This window comes from Ostrinia furnacalis, unplaced genomic scaffold (assembly GCF_004193835.3).
Source record: "Ostrinia furnacalis isolate ACB-3 unplaced genomic scaffold, ASM419383v2 OfSCF4122, whole genome shotgun sequence".
Lineage (NCBI taxonomy): Eukaryota > Metazoa > Arthropoda > Insecta > Lepidoptera > Crambidae > Ostrinia > Ostrinia furnacalis.
Window position 1 is genome coordinate 853,452 of NW_021134361.1, and position 26,702 is coordinate 880,153.

Sequence of the window (26,702 nt, forward strand, 5' to 3'; positions counted from 1 at the left end):
ATATAGTGTTCGGAGACACACACGTGTGTGACAAAATTGAAAAAAGTAGGTATTTGTATTCGTCATTATTATTTCACCGAATACGAATATTCGGTAAATGTCTACTATTCGGCGAATACGAATATTCGTATTCGTTGCATCACTACTTAATACTACTATACCTAGACAAAGTTACAAACGTGACAGTTGTAAAATGAACCTAAACCTTTTTTTGCAGATTACCTATGCAGTTCCTTGTTCCGTGGCTGAAGGGGATGAACGCGCAAGGATGGCGGTCGACACTGTTATCTGGTAAGAACCGGTCGGGATTGAAGCAGTCTGCATCTGGAGAGCAGTCGACTTCGAACTTAATACCTTTTCTTTGGCAGATTACCTATGCAGTTCCTAGTTCCGTGGCTGAAGGGGATGAAGGCGCAAGGATGGCGGTCGACGCTGTTCTCCGGCAAGAATCGGTCGGGATTGAAGCAGTCTGCGTCCGGGCCCCAGAGCTTCTTCGACCGGTGCATCACGAAGGGAGCGACTGCGCAACCTACGCCGGCGGGGAGAGTGAAGGTCGCTGTAAACATATAATTTACTCTTAGCTTTTATGACATTTTTTTCGCCCTGAAAAGGGGGAGTATACTAAAACTTGAAGAGTTTATTTTTAAGAAAACTAACTCAATTTCTGTTAATAGAAATCTAAGACTTCGTCACAGTTTTAAACGTGCTGGCCAACTATATGGCATGGCATCGTCTTGGACTACGGAGTCCTATCCTATCCCATTACTAAAACAATTTTTTTGAACATTTCTTTAAATAAACTGGTTAAATGATTGAATGAAATGCAGAGAGCAAATTCAATAGAATCGAAGCGGGCGTCTTTCCGAACTTGAAGTGGTTAAATAACGGAAAGACGTAATTTAAATGCGTTCGTTATCATCAAAAATATAAATGAAAGCCAAGAAATGCTAAAGAACTAAATACGACCGTCGATACACGGCGTACGATTCTAAGAAGATGAGAATTTTCCATGTAACTGAAGTTGTTGAATATTTATGTTTCAACAATGAGATTAGGTAAGTACATAATAGCCACGTCAACTCAGAAGTAAAGTGCTATAGAAGTGTTTGTGTTCTAACAATTCGCATAAAGCCAAGTACTAGGTACTTATTTGCGTTTACAAGCTAGCTGCTTTTATATTTTGCACAATCATTGTAAGGGCCATGTGTAGTCATTATTTATTTAAAGAACTGCGATTTATTTTATGGGGTTGAGAATTTCTGTGAATACGACTGTGTATTAAACGACCAATGTCAAGCTGTCAACCAATATTTGACGAGTAATCGAGCAACATGCAAGATCTTATAGAACAACAATTCTTGAACATTGCCTTTGGAACTAGAGTTCCTGCTTATGTTCAATATTTAATCAGTTAATTTGAAAACACTTATTTGAAACATAACATGACAGACACGATATATAATGTTGTTTCAAGCAAGTAAATAGTTTTACCTACATGTTACAGATCAAAAAAATATGAATGTGAATCTATGTTATGCAATGATTTTCAACACCAACTTCATAGTCATTGATTATGTAAATGAAAAATTAGATTTTAGTACCTACACAAGCTACAAAGACAATAGGAAATAATAGCATGTAGGTAGCTATTTGTCGATAAGTAAGTACTTATACTTACATAATTTTACTTCCTTTACTGTTTTTCTGGCAATAATCGGAACGACGGTATACAATCGCATGGTCTCTTTTAACACTCTTTCTAAGTATTCCATTTTGTTTAGGTCTTCTCTGGTGGGCAGCCTGTCTGAATCACCGAAGATATCTTTCAGCCTGAAAACATTACATTTCTTTACATTTTTCTACCTTGAACTTTGTTATTTTTCAGTTTCCATACGTCAAAAGCTTAGTCAAGAATCCAATTGTCATTTGTCTTGAAGTTCATATGTACCTATAATTATTATTACTGACGGGATTGATACCAGTCAGTAATAAAAACCCACCAAAAACATTCTGTAAAAAACTAGCCAAGTCTCGATGGAGCTGCTTGTTTATCTCTAAAAAGCAATGAAATCTAGACAAAGTCGTGCCAAGTCTATGGTTCCTTACTGCGATTTCTTTATTATTATAGTTAATGTTGTGTGACTTGGCCGTTGAAGGGTACAAAACCAGGTGCTCCATGATACCATTGCACCAATCTGTCGCCAGAACCGCTACCCATTGACGATGGAAAATTGCCACTTGGAAAACGTTGATTCAACAATAACCATTCAATTGTAGGTTTAATAAAGCTGCGTATTTCAATAATACTTATTTATGATTATCTTAATAAAGATTGTTCAACGGCCAAGTCACACAACACTAACTATAATAATAAAGAAATCGCAGTAAGGAACCATAGACTTGGCACGACTTTGTCTAGATTTCATTACTTTTTAGAGATAAACAAGCAGCTCCATCGAGACTTGGCTAGTTTTTTACAGAATGTTTTTGGTGGGATTTCACTTCTTTTTGTAGAAAGTGGCAAAATTATTTAACGTCGTCGTTTTATCGATATTTTTTTACGACATTAAACATAAATAAACTCAACGACCTTTAAAATGGATAACGAATCAGAATCGCTTTAATAACATAACCTTAGCGAACCTTACAATATAATAAACGAAATCAACGAAATGCAAATTACACAATATTCAACTTAATCGACGGGGGGCTCTAGACAGGAAAATATCTGGACACCGCTTGGACGCCGCTAGCGCCATCTAGCGGCGAGCGATACAGGCGAACACCACGGTGCCGGAGTAGTATTGATTATGAATGTGGTGTTACTCCAGATCTTCGATTTTCCTAGTTTTTATAGTTTTCCCTTTATGTGGCCATTAAACCCTAACTCTGTACCAAATTTCAGCTCTCTGAGTTTATGGGAAGTACTAGTTCTATTTTGATGATCATCAGTGAGTGAGTGAGTGTCGTAAATGCGAAACTTTGCTTTCGCTTAACTTCGGAACTAAATGACCTACAGACTTGAAATTTTGGATTTTAAGTATGTGATTATAGCTTACTAGATGACGAAAATTTCTGCGTTCTGGTCTTATCCAGAGGTTCTCAAATAGGGGCCTGAAAATGCGGCGAAATGGTTCCAGTAAAGGATGTTACGGCAGTGTTTGCTTCGCGCTCGACTTGGCGGGGGCACTGCCGTGCCCCCAGATTATGGTAGTGACCATGAAAGTTTAAAACAATATTTTATGTTCTTAAGGTATTCGGGAATACAGAGGCAGAGGATGTTATCGTAGTGCTTAATGCCTCTACTTACTCTTTAAACACTTTCTCTTGTTCCTCTTCATGGTTTCCCAGCAAAAGAAGTGTATAAGCAACGACCAGTGCTGTGGTGTCGTTGCCAGCTATCGTGATGGAGTCGATGTGCTCGCGCAACTCCTTGTTGGTGAACTTTGCGTCTTTGCTTAATAACAGCTCAAGAAAATCCTTTCTTCCTGAAAAGTTAACACAGCTTTGAATTAGGATCTCCAAAAAGCAATCTGCTGTGGGTAGGGGAGACCGAGAAGAGTTGTGACAGAGGAGAGTTGTGACATTGTGGATTTTTGGAAACCTATTAACTATCTGCGAGCTTGCAACATCCCGTATTTGTTAGCTCGAGACTTGAACTAAAAAACGCGACCTGTTACGAGCTCGCTAGTAGTTAATAAGTTCTAAAAAATCGACCATGTCACAACTCTCCTCTGTCTCCCCTACACGAACGTAAGTGTGCCAAAAAGTACCTTCTTTGGTAAAACCTCCTGCATCGAAGAGTTCCTTCTTTTTACGTACAACCTGAAACCATAAATATTTATTTGTTAGTAGGTACTTATTGACATAACAAGGTAAACTTACTAACATACTAACTGTGAAGTCACAATGGTAATACAAATACCATTTGCCACATACTCGTAAGTTATCTACCTTCAAAGGTTGTAGGTATTAAGGTAACAGGGAAAACAATGTTGTATCGATTAAGGTAGGTATACAGTAAGATATGGAATTTGGAGTAAAACACAAAATGTAGTCAAGCCTGTTTTTGACACACCGACACACGTGTCCCATGAGCACGTGTGTCAGAACAAGTTCAAAAGTGTCATATCATTTGCCTAATTCCAATGTTGTTGTTGTTGACGTCAGAACTAATCTTTCTTGTTTTCATTACTACTACTCCTATTACATAATAGTCATCAAGATCTACAATTTGGCTGTTCATGAAAAAACCTAGTGATTGTAGAGATGTTTTCCCTACATTGGACATAATATAGATGAAACATAAGGTAGTAGGGGCATACAATTTTCAGGGGGATGGCTGCTCTTCCCTGCCCCCCTGGGTACTTATGACGATGATTGCTTGGTACCTACAACAAGTTTTCTTCATCAATAATGTCTGTAGGCGCATTTGACAATTTCCAGCGAAGGCAGCTGCTGCCCTCTTTGGCCCCATTCCTAGGTCCGTGACATCCATGATATCACGGAGCTTACAGTAAGATCAATCTGATTACCTCATCTGAAACTTGTGTGTGATATCAATGTTTTCCTTCTGTATTTTGGCGTAGTGCGTGAGATTGAAGAGCGCGTCGGGCTGCAGCCACGCCTTGAACAGGCGCACGTTGATAATCTAGTACCTGCTCTCTCTTGTCCCGCTCTCGTCAGGATCCTACCTACGCCCAGACTACGTTTCGCTACTTGTTATCTATCTGTCTGTTTATCTACTTACCTCATCAGTGAACTTGTGTGTGATATCAATGTTTTCCTTCTGAATCTTGGCGTAGTGCGTGAGGTTGAAGAGCGCGTCGGGCTGCAGCCACGCCTTGAACAGGCGCATGTTGATAACCTAGTACCTGCTCTCTCTTTTCCCGCTCTCGTCAGGATCCTACCTACGCCCAGACTACGTTTCGCTACTTGTTATCTATCTGTCTGTTTATCTACTTACCTCATCGGTGAACTTGTGTGTGATATCAATGTTTTCCTTCTGAACCTTAGCGTAGTGCGAAGAGTGCGTTGGGCTGCAGCCACGCCTTGAACAGGCGCATGTTGATAACCTAGTACCTGCTCTCTCTTGTCCCGCTCTCGTCAGGATCCTACCTACGCCCAGACTACGTTTCGCTACTTGTTAGCTATCTGTCTGTTTATCTACTTACCTCATCAGTGAACTTGTGTGTGATATCAATGTTTTCCTTCTGAATCTTGGCGTAGTGCGTGAGATTGAAGAGTGCGTCAGGCTGCAGCCACGCCTTGAACAGGCGCATGTTGATGATCGACATCACGCAGTTGCGCGCGCGCAAGTACGGCGTGTCGGGGTTGTTTTGGACGTCCATTTTCTCACCCATTGCTGTTTCTATGAAATTGCAATATGATAATAAATAAATGCTCTCGGAGTAACCCACTAGCACCGATAGTAAGAGCAAACCGATAGCACTTCAACGGAAAAAAAAATTGTAACTGTGTTTTAGTTACTAGGCATTTATGTTAGAATTTCAAGATTAACGATTAAGAAAGAACATTCAAGATGCTAAACTTATTTCAATAACATAACAAAATAATCCATTAATATCACATAATATGTAAACATAATTGGTTTACAGGACAGAAAGTGCATAGGTATATGTAGATTTTTTATGAATCAAATAGCCGCCGAGCACAGCACAAGAAGTTGAACACTGTTTGCGGTACTAATATTTAAATCATCATGCTAATCTTTCTAACGTTCGTTTGCCTTTGCGGAATCGCACATCTATAAAACTTACCAAAGACAATATCAAGCATGCAAGAGGTGATGTACTTGTAAACATCGAACTCTTTCTGGCCGACTTGCTCGGTGAGCCGCTGCGCGAGCACTTCTCCTTGCTGGCCAAACACTTCAATGTAGTCCTCTATGATCCGGTTGTTGAAGATTGGTAAGACCGCGCGACGGTGCACCTTCCATTTGTCCACTGAAAAAATCGTAGATGACCTTTAATTTACCTTGTCTCGTAAATAAAACCAAATTCAACAACAGTTTTTGTCATAGGAAGAAAGAAGCTTATGGGAAATCAAATACAAGCGTTAAATACGTACATACGTAGCACGAGACGTAGATAGATATGAACTACTGAAGTGAGCAGGGCAACGCTGACAAGTGCGATGTCCATTACAAGGAATTTGGTATGTACCTATAGTATGGCAGGTGGAATAATCTCTGCGAGTACTTTTAGTATACCTATGTTACAGTCAAAACTCATAATCAGACAAAACCACTTTTGACTGCAAAAATCAGTCAAAAGTGGTTTTGACTGATGCCCTTGGTCCATATCACTTTTGACTGATTTTTCCAGTCAAAAATGGTTTTGACCAAGTGCGTTAGTCAAAATCACTTTTGAGTGCAAATATTTTATTTATCCGACCGAACAAATTGATTATCTACAAAACTTTTACCTGACGAATACCCAGATATCTGATCATCAGTCAAAACCACTTTTGACAGATTATAAGTTTTGACTGTAACACCTATAATAACATTGACTAAATATGTGCCTGTTACAATCACGACACAAATTATTAAAATACGAGTAGAAGTTACGTCAGTTCAGCTTCTTATTGATTTAAGAAGTTAACTTGAATTTTGAGCCTATAGGCTTGTTAAAAAAATATTTCTATGTTTGCACCTAGATGAGTTCGCAAACCGATAACTCGGAAGATACACAAAAAATACATTAGTGTCCAAATATTGATTCAAGTGTTATGTCGTTGTTCCAGTAACACTATAGAGTATAGAGTGAGTACTGTATTTGTTCATGACGACATAACGTCACGGATCTCTAGTTACACTATAGTATGCCTACACGTGACGCGAGGTGCAAATTGAGATCTCATTCAACCATAAATACACTCGACGTCAAATAAATCGCACCACCCGTGACAAGCACTTTCAAACGTATGCATCCCCACTTCCCACCAATATTGGCACCATTGAAAAGCCTAGTTCTAAGCTTAATTTCATTAAAGGAAAGATTTTTACCCCAAAAATGTGACTTCAGAAGGATTTAGAGTCACTTCTTCAAAAAATAGGTAGTTACGCTTGAGCCAATTTTTATGGCTATAAAACTGTTAAGTTGGGATTAATCGCTATCCATTTGTTAAAGAGGACACGTGAGATCATTATTTGATTTTATAACCATAAAAAGTGTTCTAATTGATCCCAGAGGTGAGCCCAAAGTGAGGTCTTGTTTAAAGTCACTTTTATGGTATATGTTAATCATTTATTAAGAAATCAAATGTGTTTTTCTTTAAGGATATTTATTGGGCTTTCAAATAACACCAATATTGTTGGGTCACCATGATTGTGTCGCGTCGCTGAAGGTGCGATTTATTTGATGTTGAGTGTAGTAGGTAATTATCGGTTTTTAAATCAAATCATACTATAAACTAGTATGATTTATTAAAATGGCAAGTTAATAGTTATATTTTAATTAGTTAGCTCTATGTTTTACAGTTATTAGTAAATGTTATTACCTTTACTAATTAAAATTTACGTTTTTATTAAAACAATTTTAAAAACTAAAATAAAAATTGGCAAAGTGCATGTCGTGGCACGCGCAGGGTAGGGTTCCGTAGTTATCCATCGTTACCACAATATATTTCAGAAGCAAGCAATTAGGTACTTCATCTAGTCACATACATGAGTCAAATGACTATTACTCTTATTAAACTAACCGATGTATCTTAACCGTTATAGTTTTCCTTGAAAGTTCATGAAAAGCAGTATTATTACGAACTTTTCCAGATTTTTCAAGCCAACAGTTTCGTTTTCAGAGGGGGGGAGGGGGAAGGGAGAAAGGGAAATGCAACTTTTACAGCTTTTTGTACAGTATACATATTACTTTCTATGCGCTTGCAATTTTTTCTAGCTCTTTTTGGTGCCCCCAAGACATGTCCTAAGCATTGCTTAGCCTAACCGCAGACTACAGACTTATTGTCGGCTTTAGTTCGGCGATAGTTGTGTCGGGCTTTTAATCATTATGGACATGTATGAAACTGCGCACATTGGTATCGGCCGACTCTTCATACAAATTAGAATCGGGCCCAACTATCGGCCGACTAAAAGTCTGTAGTCTGCGGGGAGCCTAACCTAGGCGCAGACCACCGACTTTTAGTCGTCCGATAGTTGGGCCCGATTTTAATTTGTATGATTTATTCCATACATACATTATCGGCCGTTTGGTGTAGTGGTTCGGAACGGACTACTGTGCCGAGAGGTCCCGGGTTCGATTCCCGGCCAGGCAGAAATGAAATGATGAATATTAATTTCTGTGATGGGGCTGGGTGTTACTATGTATATTATGTATGTATTTACAAAAAAAGTATTTAAGTATGTTTATATCCGTTGTCTAGTACCTATAGTACAAGCTTTGCTTAGTTAGGGATTAGAAGCGTAGTGTAAAATGTCCAGGGATATTTATTATTTATTTATTTATACCCATACTGATTAATTGACCGACTAAACTATCGGCTGACGAAAAATCGGTGGTCTGCGCCTAAATCTGACACTGCGCTTAAGCAATTACTAGTACAAAGGTCGACAATCGACATTTTGAATGGATAGAAAGAGAGTAAAATTAAATATGAATGGTTTAACTAACCTGGGGCGACAAATAAACCATTTCCGAGCCACGTCCGTAGAAACTTGTATGTCGAGTCCTTTTCTAAACAGTTTTCCAAAATTTTCTGTACATCTTCAGGATCCAGGGATACTGGAATAAAGAATTCACATTAAAATTTAACTAAAAACACCTTAAGTGTTATTATCATCACTAAGTTTACACTGTGAGAATCAAAGCCACGACTCTATATCTGACATATTATTAACTCTATCCAGGTACGGCGATAGAACCCAATTCGTTTACCAAAGTCGGTAATCTAAAAACCTAAGCGCTAAGGCAATCATTAAATTCCTTAATAAGGAGCCTGACATTTCGGGGAAATAATTATTAAATTGTAGGCAGGCCTATGTTGATTGCACAATCAGCGAACTGCCATTATCGCACACGATACTTCACATCGCCATGAAAATAAAATCAGTTAATGATGACAAATTGACATCCAGTTTATTAACATAGTACCTAATGTTAAAAAAATCTGGTCTCAGGCATATGACTTTATATGAAAACTACAATTATTTGCTCAAAATTGGCCTATAGGTACCTAGAAGCTGGTCGAGTTGTAAATATGAATTGAAAGTGATCCTAAAATGTTTTCATTGTCCATTTTCACAAGGAAAATAAGTCTTTTATACACTACAATTTAAAAAAATCTGTTTGAATTACTTAAATAACAAAAAAACATAAAAAAATCTACATTAATAAAAATAATTATCTAAACTACTTTAAGTACATATTTTTATTTCTTACAAGCTGTGCCCGCGATTTTGTACGCGTGAAAATACCGAGTTTGAATAATATTTCCCGTTTTTGCAACATTTTTCTTTACTACTCCGCCCCTATTGGCTGTAGGGTGATGTTATGTATAGCCTAACTAAAGCCTTCCTCAATAAATGGGCTATCCGATACAAAAATAATATTTCAAATCGGACTAGTAGTTCCTGATATTAGCACGTTTAAGCAATAAAACAAACTATTCTGCTTTATAATATTACCTAGTGTAGATAACTTTACCACACAAAGCACAAATAATAAATCTACTATATAAAAATAATTCGGGTTTTCCTTCCTGACGCTATAACTCCAGAACGCACGAACCAATTTCCACGGTTTTGCATTCGTTGGAAAGGTCTCGGGCTCCGTGAGGTTTATAGCAAAGAAAATTCAGGAAATTTTAACAAACGAAATTCCACGCGAGGCGAAGCCGCGGGCGGAAAGCTAGTTGATTTATGAAATTATGGAAAACTAATACTGACCAACATAAAGTGACGGACCGATCCAGAGCTTACACAGTCCTCCCAAAGAGTCCACACGTTCTGCCAACTGCTGGATATTCTGTAACAATCCTGTAAGAGAAAGCACTGTTCACTGTTTCTTTCATAATTTATATTTTAATTTTAAATATTATAACTCCTTATTGCTCACTTTCAGGCCCTCCTATAAACCAGTGTGTATGTCCCAAAACTGGGAGGTCCCCAATGGTGGGCATTTGTTCCGCTAATTCATATAAAGGTTTTCGCATATGTCTAAAGTGTATGTAGTATACTATAGCTACCATGAATATTATTACAAAAACAAACATTTTTAACCGAGAAATAGGTACACCGTATCTTTACAATAGCTACGGCGTTACTGTGTAGGACTGGTATAGTAACTGCCTGTTTTATTTACCCGCTGGGCTCACGCTATTCGCATAGGCATAAATAAACTTGTAGGGTAAATGCTACAGTCTTTGCCAATGCTGAGAAATAAACCAATTTTACACAAGGAAAGAAGATAAAATGAGCATCATTATCAGGACGCATAGGTCGTTAAAATTCTCAATATATTTTTTTTGCATGTAAAAGAATAATTTTCTCATAGTTTGTACCTCATATACTGGGTAACCACTATGGTCGTTTACCCTACACTCTACAATTTTCAATTTTTCAATCGCAATGACATGCGCAAACAGTACGCTAACATACGAGTAAGGTTCAGCGAAATGTTGTAGGATACTACATATATAGGTATTACAAAGTGTACCTAATTAGGTAAAATATGTACTATTAAATTAATGGGAATGCATATTTAAATACATTTTACGCCGACGCCACCACCATACTGACGGTAGTGAAAAGGCCAAGTCACATATTTTGACTAAGGCGTTAGTTAGAGTTTGTGAAGTCAGTTAGGTCTTGTAGAGTAAAGCTGGCTTTTCACTATGGGATATAAAATGTCTTATATGTTGAGATATACTTAAATATTAAATCTACGAGATAATGTGTATACTCGTACGAGATAATGTGTATATTTGGCGTATTCTGTTTCTCTTGGGCCAATTTTGGTTCTAAGTTATACTTGTTTTTTGTTATCTCATTCTGTGTGTTATATTTTTTAAGTATGAACCAAATAAATGTTTTTCTTTCTTTCTTTCTTTCTTAAAAAATAAAGGAATTTTTTCTTTGAGTAAAATTTTCTATTTATAAGTATTAAGAGAACTTTCCCTCCAGGCTGCATTACAAAATTCCACTCTGTATATTGTCATATATTGACTCATAGCTCAGTGAGAAAGGTTCAATGGAAAACTATGGTGACATGGTGAGCGATATCAATGTATATCTCGAGATGTAATATCCAGTAGTGAAGAGCCGGCTTTAGGACGTGTAGAGTTAGAAGCTTGGCTATATTTTAGATCTGTTAATTTTTGTCAGTGCGAGCCATATTTTATGGTCTCGCCACAGATAATATAATACTAGGTCTCGCCTTGGAAAAATTTTACTTCAAAATATTTTTGGTGGGGTTTTCCTTACTGGGAAATCAAATGATTTGAGAATTACTAATACATAACCACAAAAATTAGAGAGTATGTCCAATATGCTACACCTATAGTTAAAATATGTTAATGTTGGAAACCATACTGGAACCATTAATTATTTCTGCTTTTATTATATTTATGAAGCAGGGTTTCTCAAACTTTCGGCTCCACGAACCCTTGTTAAAGTTAAAACCGAGGGGGGTTTTAATTGCCTACTTTTAAGGAATTCGCTGTCACCAAGGAAAATAATAAAATTGACTATTGAAAAAAATAAGGTTTTAATTTCTATAAATTGTCAAAGAAATGTGTCTTTTTAATATTAATGTGAAGAAACAAGCATTGTTTCTTGTCGTAAATGGGGACATTTTTAGGAGTAATTTTGGACAATTTTAAGTCTGGCACCATTACGTAAATTTTGTCGCGAACCCCATACCGTCGAATGGCGAACCCCTAAGGGTTCACGTACACGTTGAGAAACCCTGGTATAAAGTATGTACCTACCTACATTAAATAAATAAAAATATTTTTTGCATGTTAACAGTTTATAGTAAAGTTGACTCTGTATAAATTAGGAGGAATTATGGTTAATTTTGTGCTTTGTTTAGACGAAACTCGACTTAAGTGTATTGACGTGTAGAGTAAATTCGTTTCGAATTTGACGAAACATGGTTGACTGTAGATGTTCAAATATTTAAAAGCGGCCGTTGTTTAATATGCCTAATACATTCTGGTCATGGATGTACTAACAGAATCTTACAAAGTTGAGAAGTAGGCCTGGTGACGATCAAACGCGTCTTGAGTTTCACGAAATTGATTAAAGCATTCAATTAATTAAAAGTTTAACAATAAAGTGATTGTAGCGTGAGTAATTTGTAACACTAATATTATTAAATCAAGAAATCACAAGGTAGTGTGAGTATGTCTGTACGAAGTTATGAACGTGGTGAAATCTAAATTCATTCCCATAAAAAGGAAAATCTATTTTTTATGGTATGGATGTATTGTTATTATGAAAAACTCCGATAATTTTTGTAATTTTTTCCGGCGATAAAAATAGGTCTAGTTTCACCTGTTTTTATAATGTGCACTTTATCAAGACTCACACTGTATTTATGCTAATATTTTACAATACCTTTCATAGTTACCTACCTTATATCATGCATCTCCTATCAAGGCCTATTTGACTAGGGTTTGACTAGGGCCTCCTACAACTGTCACTATTTCACTCTATCATTACCTTTTCTTGACCACTATGGCTTATTTGATGACATCAATCCACCATGGTAAGGATCATACAAATTGCATCAAAAATTAGTCATATGTTTGAGAAAATCCTTCACATCAAAATTTTCAGGCACCGGGCTCACGAACTACAATCTAAGTCAGCGGTTCCCAAAAGGTGGTCTGCGGAACCCTGGGGTTCCGTGGAAAGGCCGCAAGGGTTCCGTAAAAAATATTATCCCACGTTTCGTGACCGACGTTGTTCGCGCGCACCGACTTGTTTACAAATAATTGCATAAAAACTTTATTGTTTTTCATTTAAATTTCCATTTATCAAAGTAGGGTTCAGCTAGGAAAAGTATAATCAATTAGGGTTCCTTGGCAAAAAAAAAATTGGGAAACCCTGATCTAAGTAATCACACGATGGACACGGACTACAAACACATAATGATAATACAATTAAGACCTAGGTGCTAAGTTATAAACTGCATAGTCAGTCTGTACTTAATCTGTTTTGTTTTCTTAGACACTTTACAAGATGATCATTCTTCTCCTGGTGCTGGCGGTGGCTGGTGCATACTGGCTGCACTGGGCGAGGCGTGCGCAGCGCCTGGACCTCATGACGGCGTCTCTACCGGGCCCACCGACGCTGCCGCTGCTGGGAAATGCCATGCTCTTCATTGGAGACTCGGAGAGTAAGCACTGTTCTTTTACTAAAAGCATATTTTTTGGTCTATTATGGAGTAATTTGTAGTATTTGTTGTTTTGTAGACTGTGATTTTCTTATACCAGTTTACACCAACTACCTCAGAACGCGTCATTGCTTTTCTTCATTGCCACAACGTGTCGCGAGCTAAGTCGCGAGCGTTTTCATAAGAACTTGAAACATATTTTTTGCGGTGTGGACGTTTTACAGTGCCACAGAGGCTTTTTAGTTGTTTTTCCCCTCAATGAGCATTTCCAGTTTTTGTGCGTAACTGCGTAACAACTATATGACGTGATATTGATAGTATTAATTGCAGTATACATATTTTTTCACAGAAATGCTGCAGAATCTTGAGCACTTGGCTTCTATGGCGTATGAGAACAAAGGATGCGTTAAGCTTTGGCTCGGACCTAAATTATACGTTGGTAAGTTGAATCACGTCGATCTTTAAACTCAGTAAAAAATCGAATTAGCGTAGTTAGGTACCGGTTGACAAAATATTGCACACACACAGTTGTTTGCTAGTTTCATTAGTATACGTAACTGGCTTCATTCAATAGTTCTTAGTGCATTTTGTATTTGTACTACCAAGTGCGTGTAGCGTACGCGTGTGGCGTTCGCGCTGAGTCATTTTAGACATAGAAAAATACCTACTATAAATAAAAGTGGATCATGAATATATTTTAATTTTAATTGTTTTATGAATGCTGATCATGCCGAAAAAATCTTGGTGGACATAATGTTTATCTCACCATTTGCGGAGCCGTTGATAAACTATGGTCTAAGTCCCCTAGAATGCTAGATATGCTAAACAATAACGTCATGGCGAACTTTCAATACGGTGTTAATAGTTTATGTCATCATTGAATGGTGTGCTGAAACCAAGGTGAGATCTTCTATTCCGAGTGAGATTATTCTATTTCAATTTTCCCACTCTATCCCATGCAGCCATGGCAACAGTGAGTTACTCTCTACAATTCTAATATACCACCATAATATATCAGCATCATAACGTGTCAAGGTCGCGGTCGGTGTGAAAACTCGAAAAACTTGAATGAAAATATAATATACATTCGCAGTTAATATTATAATCCGTTGATTCAAAACCGGTGGGTGACGTAATTTTTGAAACGAGTAGCCCTATAGGTAAACCTAATAACATTGGAAATTAGAATAATTTGAATAAGAATTATGATAATTAGGCAATATAATCAGTTAATTAACCCAAAAGCTAGTGGATGACATGAAATCTTTGTATGATGTAACAGGGTGACTTTGCAAACAGTATCCAAGTTTTTTTAATAAGCTCTTTAGAACAATTTAATAATAAAACATTAATTCTTTTAATCTTGGTATTTTTCGCAGGTGGCCCTTAATAGTCGTAATTAATTTCTCTTCCTTCCTTAATTTCGCTCACCGTTATGTCTATTAAGCTTTCAGTTAACTGTGTTTACGTATTTTTCTATAAACGAAGCAAATTATCCACGTGAGCCAATTTTGAAACCGCGCACAGCGGATAAAAATATTTTTTTGTTTTCTTTACGTCTAAAAATTTGGACACTGATTAAAAGTCACCCTGTATATCAGTGACGTAAATATACCATTGGCCGTGGCAAATGCTGTGCATGGGGCCCTTGACGTATCTATGGTTATTTTTCAGAGGGCCCCGGGTCCAGGGCATCGCAGGGGGGGGGGATTAGGGTCCTGGGCCGGGGGCCCGTGGTATTTTGCCAGCTCTGCCACCCTATAGTTACGCCACTGCTGTAGATGTAGGCACTACATGTTTACTTCTTCTTGCAGCGATTGCAAATGCGGAAGATGCCCAAGTGGTTTTGGAGAATTGCCTGGATAAAGATGTGGTGTACCGTTTCTTAAGGCCATGGCTTGGACATGGACTGTTCGTCGCTCCGGGTAAGTTCGCAGCAGGTATCAAATATCTCAGTACTTGCCATATGTTTGTCTCGAAGCGCTGGTAGGGCCTAAAAGATAAGGAGACATATAAAATGCCCCTTAAGGGCTACCTTTTTTTTACTGTATTTGGTGTTCATAAGTGCCACCAGTGGTCATAATTGAATAAAATGTTTTTGATTTGATATCTCAATAAGAAGAGTGATCTTGCTCATCATGCGTTCTTTGGTTATTATTCGCCCTCATTATCTATTGGCGGTACATGAGTGCATCAGTGCAGTCATGCAAGGGCAGCAAGAGGCATAATGTTATTTTGTTCACATTTAAATTAAAAGCAAATCACACAATAAAGTATCATAATAGTTAATTGCTTTTCACCCTGTATACTTACAGATTTTCGATAATAATGTAGGTACCCGAGGTAGATATTTAAGCAGCCAAAAGTTTCAAATACTTCTTAAGTTAAAGAAGTCACAAAATTCGTTCAAATATACATTTTATTTACATTTCTGGTGTCCGTGGTAGGGATGACACTGACTGGGCAAACATCTTAAACCGTAATTGCCTAAATTAATCGCACTCGTCATAACTTTATTAATTACACTCGGAAAGATATTTTTAGAAGTCGACGTTAAAGGCGCATTGACTTATCCTACTAATATTTATAAATGCGAAAGTTTGGATGTCTGGACGGATGTATGTTACTCTTTCACGCAAAAACTACTGAACGGATTTTGATGCAACTTTACAGTATTATTCTTTAGGGTTCTGGGTTACAGAATAACATATAGGCTATGGGTACTTCTCATTTACACTCAAATTTGATGGTCACACAGTAATAGTTCATAAACGGTATAAGTTAGAACAATAACTTTGAAATCAGATGATAAAATATCTATTTAGCTACATACAAAATAAATTTTATCGTAATAGAAGCAAAAATAATACGAAAAAATCACATGAAACGATAAAAAACGGGGTCATTTTTCGCGTTCTCATCGTGTCACACCTTCGGTTGCAATGAAACATTTGGTTACTGCATTCACAATTTTCATTCAATTTGTGTGTATCATATACTAAAATCATCGTAATTAAATATACTTTCCACACAACAGTCAAAAAAATATCTTCTTATAATTATTTTGAATTGAGAAAGCGAAATACGTTGGTCACACGATTTTAGGTACCTAAAATTTTGAGTAATAATACAAAATTGCCGTTAAACCGAACACCAGCAACCAATCACAGCATTCTATTCGGTTAACGTCAGTCGCGCTTCGACCATTGGGGAGGTGAGATAGGTCGATCGTCGCTCCGCGAAAAAAATACGTAACTTTTTGTGATTATCCATAGACATACCGTCGCTTGCTTGAACAATATTTTCTACCTCTAAAATTTAAACAATTTAATTGAAACTTTGCCATTGAAAACTTAACATGTTAGACTTATTTGTGTAGTATTCAACTTGAACCGTTAAATTCAAATTTAAGGATAATTCATAAAAAACTAAAATTTTCGTCACCTTCGTGGCATCACCTTCGTGGTGTTTTATACACGAAGGTGATTTTAGGCCACGAAAGTGATTTCTTGCTTTGGTTTATTTTAAAATATAGTGACTGGTGTTTATGTTTTTACAATATTTTAATAACTAATAAATTATACGTGGTTGGTAGAGATCAGTACATCAATAAATAAATAAGGGCCTCGTATTTTTGTTGTCTGTCTGTATGTATGTCTGTATATGTGACTGTGTAGGTATCTGTTTGTAAGATAAATTTAATCTGAAGTTTGAGTTATAAAAGATTGGAATAAAAATTATTTTTGAAAAACAAGCTTTTAATGCGCTAAAAAGAATAAAATAAAATATAAATTGTTTCAAACCCATCAACTTATTACTTTACTCAATTTATATGACTAAAAGCTAATCGCGAGATTTACTTGTGCAAATGAGGAGAGAGCAACCCACAGGTTGAAAAACACTGATCTAGGCCAACGTACTCTTTAAGACGAATTAAATGAGCCCAAAGTCAACGGGGCTGTGTCGCTTTATTGCGGAGTTCCTATGGCCACCTTCCACTCCATCATCAGACTGGTTAACATATAAGTAGGATTGAAGTCATACTCGATGAGGTAGTGTCGCTTTAGTGCGGAGAATTCGTATGCCCACCTTTCAGCTCCATCATCAGACCCTAGTTATCATATGTGATTGAAGTGCTCGTCAATACGAATTACCAAACTTGACGAAGTTGTGTCGTTTTATTACGTAGTTATTATGGCTACCTTCCAGCTCCATCATTAGACCCTAGTTATCATTATAGGATTGAAGTTCTCGTCAATACGAACCAAATGAGCCCAAACTCGATGAGGTTGTGTCGTTTCAGTGCGGATTTCCTATGGCCACCTTCCGGCTTCATCATCAGACCCCGGTTACCATATAGGATGGAAGTTCTCATCAATACAAATCAAATGAGCCCAAACTCTATGGGGTTATGTCGTTTTATTGCAGAGCTCCTATGGCTACCTTCCAGCTCCATGTCATCATAATATTGCATTGTCATCCGACTTACACATGCATGAAAAATTTCAGCTCAATGGGAAACCGGGAAGTTGGTCAATTTTAAGTTGCAAGATTTGCCTACACCAGACATGTGAAAGTAAATAATAGCTTGCAATAATAATAAAATACGAGGCCCTCTGACCAAAATAAAAAATGTATTTTTTTTTGAGGGACTGATAATGAAAATGAAAATGAAAAAAATGAAAATGAAAAATTTTTATTGCTACACTATAAAATAAATTACTTATAGCCTGACCAGGAACATAAAAACCCTCGCCATGTTGCGGAAAACTAATGGTACTAATTTCTTTTAATGGCAACAGTAACTGAAAACTTCATTGACATGTCACCTTGCATGTCAGTCTATTGCTGTCAAAGTGTAAACAAACTTTATTTTAAATGTGCGCAATTGATTTTGTGAATTAAATTNATAAAATAAATTACTTACATGTGAATGGGTACACAGAAATAAAGAAAAAAAGAAAAAGTTATAATCAGTAAGAGTTCTTTTTTATTGAGGTACTGATAATCCGTTTTTTGCTTCATTAGCATTTCAGAATGCCACCAGTGTCACCCTTAAAACCAATTGCGTAGAATCTTGTAACTTAGTAGATGAGTTAATCGGTAAAATTGTATCTTGTATTTAAGTAGGTACCTATTTATATTATGTTATTGCTATTTATCTATGAAAATAAGACAAAATATGTGTTATATAAACACTTAAGAGTCATTTACAGTAGTAAAGTTTGAAAAAAATATTGCTGTGAAATACAGAATCACTTTCGTGGCATCAAAAAATTCAAAACGTTAAAGCTTCCAAACGAGACTCACTATTTGACTGATTTACTGAGAATACAATCTTCACATCAAGCGCTACAATTTTTGTTTACAAAAAGTTGAAATAAGTTAGAAATAAAATTCGCCACGAAGGTGACGATGAGAACCGTGGCGATGAGAAATACCCCTATAATTTATGACGACCTGTGACAAACTAAATTTCACGCGGGTAAAGCCGCGGGCAGAAGCTAATAAAACATATTTTCATTTCAGTGGGTCTATGGAAAAGCCACAGGAAAGTGTTACTCCCAGTTTTCCATAACAAAATCGTTGAAGAGTACCTGGGAGTGATAGCGGAACAGTCTTCGGTGCTTCTCGACAGGCTGGCGGAGAAATCTGGCAAGGAGGAGTTCGATGTCTTGAAGTACATCACAGCATGCACTCTGGACATTGTTTTTGGTACGTATAGACGTATCTAGTAGTGTAGTCTGCTCATTAGGTTTAGATCAAAAACCAAAAGCTTACGCTGACTAGGCGCTGGACGCAGGCCTCAGCAGTGGACGTCCTATGGCTGAAATGATGATGATGATGATTACGCTGACTTATTTCCAACAGAAACGGCAATGGGTGAGCGCATGGACGTTCAACGGACACCAGACACGCCATATCTTCGAGCTCGACACACCGTCATGACCATACTCAACCTGAGACTGTTCAAGGTCTGGCTCCAACCGGACTGCCTGTTCAATTTGACAGCGTACGCCAAACAACAGAAGGACAACATTGACCTCACCCACAAGTTCACCGATGAGGTAAGAATGCACGCAAAATACGGATTAAGTAGGTACGCAGCTTGCATTGTGGATTAGCTGTTCCCGCGGCTTCGTACGCGTGAAAATGGTTTGAATATTATTGTATTTCCCGTCTTTGTAACTTTTTTCTTTACTGCTCCGCCCCTATTGGCTGTAGGGTGATGTTATATAGCCTAAAGCCTTCCTCGATAAACGGGCTAAGTAAGTATCCAACACAAAAATATTTTTTCAAATCGGACCTTTAGTTCCTGAGAACCAAACAAACAAATTCGAGTCAGCTTAGATATTAGTGTAGATACGCACAACAACTTACGCAATACGCATATTTGACAAGCTTTATTATCAGTTCCGTGATAAATAATTTTGAACTTCTCAAAAATTCCGATAGCTACAAAATATGGTAATGAAACAGATCGACAAAATTTTAGTTTAAATTGCGTGTTTAAACGAAATATGTTTTTGTTAAGATTTTTTTGCGATAGTGCGTAAGTTTAACAACCCAATATTCCAATATCATGGCAAATATTGGTCAACCACTATTTGGTACTTGCTTGATTACTTACGTCATATATTGATGAGAAAGTCAAACATTTCTAAACTGAAGTCACGTCATCCTCAAATTCAGACTATACCTACATCTATAGTTGACAATAAATAACAATTAACTTGTTACAAACAGGTGGTTAAGAAGAAGCGGATGGAATACGAAATGAGCAAAACTGAGGTCTCTACAAGCAACAAGCGATCAGGTAAGAAACACAATAATGGTCAAGATTTAAACAAAGGCATCTCTTCGTATGGTCATAATAGCACGACATCATCCCAGACACAAATTCTGCAGCATGGTTGGAGTTTCAGTTCACAAGGCTTTCACATGCTGAAAGCTTTCCTTGAACATTCGACATTTGATAACTTTCTTAAAAAAATATCGTAACTTCTGGAGTCCGAATCATTATTGTTTTTAGTACAAATTAATAATTATTAATATTCGCCTAACGTGATTAAGCTTAGAGCTACAGAACAACAGATCGGCATTAAATACCTATTTAGAGCGATACTAAATGATCAATCTGCAATCCGCAGTCGAGCCCAAATTAAAAATTATTTTTGTATGGCACGAGGAATTAATGTTTTATTTTTGTCCGACACGGAACTATACCTACTAAAGTACTCGTAGTACACAAAGTTATGAATAAGTCAAACAAAATTATAACTTTTGCAAGCGTAGACAATGTTTACGGACTCGGACGTGAGCCGCAGCCACACGTGACGAGCGATCTCGTGTTGGCCTCGGTACGATTGTCATCACAGTACGTAGTTCTATGACACCATAACATCCATAGATGTGATTATGGGAGGTAGGAATACCAGCCAGGTGCGGTTGCGGGTTTGAGTCCCGAGACGAGTGCGTTCAAACACACCTAGAGACATGGACTGAATTTTGATTGTGTTACGTTGCATTACTTAGTAGGACGGATTTTCCACCATACAATTAGTAGGTATAAAATGGTTTCAAGTTCATAATAACCAAGGTTAGTATAATGGTTGTAGGTAGGTAGGTCCTGATAGGAAATATTGGCTTCAAACTTTATAATGTTTAGGGAAAATTGAGAAAAAACATATGACGAAAACAAAATTTACATACTCGGAAAAACATAATTTGACGCGCTATTAATTTGTATTCCTACATATTGCCAAATCTCGAAATACTGGTTTAATTTTCAAACCGGCTAGGCCCTACATTGTGATGGTAGAAACTAGGAAATCCATCATTTAAATTTTTCATAGAACCGGTAACTTGCATTAATTTCCTATTAAATATTACAAGTCGTACAAAACTACATTCATTTTCATATTATTATACAGTGTGAGTCACGTTAAAGTGTACATATGAAAGTAGATGAAACTAGACCTATTTTTATCGACAAAAAAGAGGTCAAAAAATTTTTGAGATTTTTTTTAAATTTTTTATAGAATTTTTTTTCTTCTAATTACTTATTGTAAAGAAAACGTAATAACTTTTAAACTAAGCGGTATATCCTGATAAAATAAAAACAGTAATAATGCTAAATAACAGGCAATACTAAAAAAATACATAAAATACACAAAAAATGCCAACAAATAATAAAAAATGACACTTTTTGAAAAAAATCTGCTTTTAAATTCGTGTTTTTTTGGTTATTTGATAAATTTCTCCAAAAAATGCCCCTATAACAGGTAGTTTTTAGTACTTTGTATTATTCTCTATCGTATTATCTTTGTAAAACCAAAAATCGCATGTCTCTATCCCTATCACAACATTTGCTATGATCGTTTGAACAAAGGCCTGCCACAACATTATTCTCCGCTACAGGTAGAGACAATTTTAATTTTAACTAAAATGCTTATTTTACTTCGAAATCTTTTGTTTTTATTTGAAATCTAACTTGTCTTTATCAAAATTACAAATCTAGAGCCATTTTCAGTTTCGTTGTTAACGAAGCTTTGAATGGCGCGCCCGGAGAGGCTTAGTTCAAACGATCATTGTAAACGTTGTGATAGGGATAGAGACAAGCGATTTTTGGTTTTACGAAGGTAATACAATAGAAAATAATACAAAGCAATAAAAACCACCGGTTATAGGGGCATTTTTTGGAGAAATTTATCAAATAACCAAAAAAACACGAATTTAAAAGCAGATTTTTTTCAAAAAGTGTCATTTTTTATTATTTGTTGGCATTTTTTGTGTATTTTATGTATTTTTTTAGTATTGCCTGTTATTTAGCATTATTACTGTTTTTATTTTATCAGGATATACCGTTTAGTTTAAAAGTTATTACGTTTTCTTTACAATAAGTAATTAGAAGAAAAAAAATTCTATAAAAAATTTAAAAAAAATCTCAAAAATTTTTTGACCTCTTTTTTGTCGATAAAAATAGGTCTAGTTTCATCTATTTTCATATGTACACTTTAACGTGACTCACACTGTATTTATCGGATTAGCAATCGACAATCAAAGGACCGCCGAAGTTTTCGAACATGTTTAATTTTCAGTGAGTTAAATAACTTACTGAAAAATTAAAAGAAAGCACCATAGTGGTTGAATAGTTATCACCGATCTATGATACTACACTACAGTGTAAATGCTCGGAGAGCTTTTCTTTGCACTGAACGGAATACTATATGACTATGAGTAATGGGTAATGGATCAAACGGATTTCTTTTGTAATTAATACTTATTAAAATAATTAAGACCATAATGTATGGATTATCTATTTCCTCCTATAGTAGGTACAACAAGCAAGGTAGGTAATTCAATCTAATAATGTATGCTTGTTCTAGCACATAAAGGCCTATGAATTGTTTACTCGATTAAATATTTGAATTGGGCGTGTGAGTGCTTAAGTAAGTATTTACGTCAATTTGCTCTGTGCTCGATGCATCGAGAAGTCGCGATGGATAGTCGGAAATCGTAAAAACATCCAACTCAAAGTAAACTTCACAAACGTTTATAAGTAACTTGTTTTTGATTCTGATAAGCATATTGACTTAATCTCATCTGTACCTTGATGTGTGTTACCAGTGATGACTTATGGTTCGGAAACGTGGCCTCTCACTATAGGCCTTATACAGAAGCTCAAAGCTGCACAGCGTGCTATGGAGAGGGCTATGCTCGGTGTTTCTTTACGAGATCGAATCAGAAATGAGGAGATCCGTACTAAACGTACTAAAGTCGCTGACATACCTAGCCCGACGGATTAGCAAGCTGAAGTGGCAATGGGCAGGGCACATAGTACGCAGAACTGACGGCCGATGGGGCAACAAGGTTCTGGAGTGGAGGCCGCGTACCGGAAAACGCAGCGTGGGACGTCCACCCACAAGGTGGACCGACGACATCGTAAAGGTAGCGGGAAAGCGCTAGACGCAGGCCGCTACCAACCGGGTAACATGGAAAGCATTGGGGGAGGCCTATGTTCAGCAGTGGACGTCCTAACGGCTGAGATGATGATGATGATGATGTACCTTGATGAAGCTGAGGTGGCACGCTAGGTGCCATCTACAACATGACAAACATTTAAAATTAAGGCACTTGACGAAATACCTACTTCGTGCCTAAACATTAGCATACTAGACATTTGTCTAGTAGGTATAACCGTATAATTGTTACAAGAAATTATTATCTCTGATTCTTCAGATATAAACAAACGTGTTTTACTTATTTTATTTACACATAAAAGCTCTCGTTTTATACATTTCCTAATACGATATTGGAATTCTATAAAATTCCTAGGAACTGTATAGGTACAATTCCTAGGATAAGTGCGTAATAATTAATCTCTGAATCAATATTTAATACATTTCCTAAATAGCTTAGGAATGGTATACATTTCCTAGGATTAATATACAATTCCTAGATTTCATACATTTCCTGTAACATATACAGGGTGGAATTTTTTAATGCCACCTGGTGGGAAAGTACTCTTAATACTGTAGATAGAAAATTTTAAAGAAAACATTCCTTTATTTTTGAAAAGAAATAGAACTACATTCAAAGATTTCCAAAAAATTGCATGCCACACCCGGGAATCGAACCAACTAAAATATGTTAAAAATTACACCCTGTATTTTTATTGCATCGATCGTTAGGGTCAAGTTTATGGATGAAATCTCTCCAACAAACTTAATAAATTAAATGAAAGGAAATCCATGAAATCTTAAATTATTTTAATTATTTACAAAAAATTTTATGGTATGGTAACTACCTAGTGAATTTTCGAAAATTTTTCAAAAATCTTTCAATGCAGTTCTGTTTGTTTTCAAAAATAAAGGAATGTTTTCTTTGAGTAAAATTTTCCATCTACAGTATTAAGAGTACTTTCCCTCCAGGTGGCAATACAAAATTCCACCCTGTATATAAATAATAAAATTATAGCAGTAAAGTAAGGAACTAGTTCCCACACTAGGATTCCGTATTGTGGGACCTATGAGTAGGAATATCATCATAATGCATTTATTTATTATTGATAATAATATATATAATATTTAAGTAATGTCAGATAAATCATCATTATCATCCTATACAAATTAATTTTCACTTCTTAGGTAAGCTTCGTGCCGTCCTCGATTTGCTCTTCGGTCGCGAGATCGAGTTCACGGACGAGCAGCTTCGTGAACACATCGACTCCATCACCATCGCTGGCAATGACACTACTGCCCTGGTCATCGCCTACACCTTGGTACTCCTTGGCATCCATCAAGATGTGCAGCAGAAAGTTTTGGACGAGTAAGTTTAAAGAATTATCTTTCTGCCCTGGTCATTGCGTAACACGCTTGTACTCCTCGGCATCCATCAAGATGTGCAGCAAAAGGTTTTGGAAGAGTAAGTTGAAAGAATCACCGGTTTTGTTTGGAGAGTAACACGTGGAAATTACTCGTAGTAACACGCTAATGATAAGCTCCGTGCCGTTCTGGATCTGCTCTTCAGTCGCGAGATTGCGTTCACGGACGAGCAGCTTCGTGAGCACATCGGCTCCATCACCATCGCCGGCAATGACACTACTGCCCTGGTCATTGCCTACACGCTGGTACTCCTTGGCATCCATCAAGATGTGCAGCAGAAAGTTTTGGACGAGTAAGTTTAAAGAATTATCTTTCTGCCCTGATCATTGCGTAACACGCTTGTACTCCTCGGCATCCACCAAGATATGCAGCAAAAGGTTTTGGAAGAGTAAGTTCTTTGGAGAGTAAACGTGGAAGTAGTTAGTAGAAACTATTCTGCAACTAGAAAAAATCAAATTGCCTAACCCACGACCCTTCACTTGTCGGACCTCGAAGCTTCTTAAACATTGAGTAAAAGCACAGAAAATAAGTAGGTATGTAGTAGGTACAAAAGTTGAGATCAACTCTTTACGCTGAAAAAAAATTATAAAGCTAAAACTTTTTACATTTACATGTTTCAGCTTGAAATTCACCTACCACATTTTAGGTTGAGATAAAATTATATTACTACGCAGGCTAGAAACTGACCATGATTTTAGTTGATTACTCTTTCTGTTTTCCTAAAATCATCACAATAATGAAACGAAATATTTCAGGCAGCTATCGATCTTCGAAGAATCAAAGCGAGGACCTGATAGAGAAGACATTTCTAAGATGAACTACTTGGAGAGGGTGATCAAGGAAAGCATGCGGCTCTACACTGTGGTCCCCATCATCGCACGGAGTGTGCACCAGGATACTTATCTTCGTAAGTAATTTGGAGTGAACTGAGATTCAATATTTTTTATACCTACTTATGTAAGAATTTGAATCATTCGTCTGTAAACTAAACTAACTAACGTAAGTGCGCCTATTAACGACCCCCCAAAATTTGTATCCTATTACCGCCCTATTTTTCTTTCTTTCATAAAAGACATAATAACAGGTTCCAGAAAACACGTTACTTAAAAAATATCTAGATATGTTTATTGACTATCAAAACGATTAAAGTTTGTGTTCGTAAATAACCAGTAAACGGAGTTATTTCACATTAAATGGGACGCGCCCGCAACGGACGCACTTTTCATACTGACGCGCTCCCAGCTACTTAAGGTGCACCTTGTTATTAATTAGCGATTTTAACACATTTAAAATGAGTATACCAACATGTTTTTGCATAACAATATTAATTCGTACTTTAGTTTCCTTAATAAACCCTCAATATAGCCCTCTCGCTGTATTTATGTGGCTTAAATACAATTTTAAATAAGGGCGGTAATAGAAACACTTTTCATAATTTGGTTTCTAATACCGACCCATGGCGTTGTTAGAATTTTGATTAAGTTTCTTATTTTAGTATTTATATCTTTAATTACGCATTTAACCTCCACTTTGTTGTCTTGATCGATTCATAAGAATATTTCACATAATTAAATCAATTAACGCCATACATTAATTGTCATAGGTTTGGCATAAAACTGCAATGAACATTAAAGAATATCTCTAATAATGTATGACAATAGATTTTATAAAAACCTGTTAAATTCTAATTAGTACTTATTTGATATAAAATAAAACCTAATAGAAATGATACTTCACTGATCACGTCTTCGTTAAAGTAGATATTTTAGCTGGTTACTGTTTTTTTTTACGGTCGGTAATAGAATAAAGTAATATTCATACTTAATTCTATTACCGCCTCATAATTATAACGCCACCTGCGAAGACTTATAAGCCTGTATTTTGTATATAACTAACATTTATGACATGACACCTAACCAATCATGCGTTATCACAA

The 26,702-nt window shown here is 36.6% G+C and overlaps 1 protein-coding gene across 1 annotated transcript in view; it reads left to right on the forward strand.

The window, feature by feature from the left end:
- The first annotated feature begins 224 nt into the window (after positions 1-224).
- LOC114358836 (cytochrome P450 4C1) overlaps positions 225-26,702 on the forward strand; it is a 28,770-nt gene continuing 2,292 nt past the window's right edge. Inside the window, exons 1-10 of the mRNA XM_028312907.1 lie at positions 225-291; positions 369-552; positions 13,214-13,382; positions 13,729-13,818; positions 15,194-15,304; positions 18,909-19,094; positions 19,251-19,447; positions 20,127-20,196; positions 24,530-24,710; positions 25,522-25,673. Of these exons, the coding sequence (XP_028168708.1) occupies positions 376-552; positions 13,214-13,382; positions 13,729-13,818; positions 15,194-15,304; positions 18,909-19,094; positions 19,251-19,447; positions 20,127-20,196; positions 24,530-24,710; positions 25,522-25,673 (1,333 nt within the window). The 5' untranslated portion in view covers positions 225-291; positions 369-375. The remainder of the gene's footprint in view (positions 292-368; positions 553-13,213; positions 13,383-13,728; positions 13,819-15,193; positions 15,305-18,908; positions 19,095-19,250; positions 19,448-20,126; positions 20,197-24,529; positions 24,711-25,521; positions 25,674-26,702) is intronic.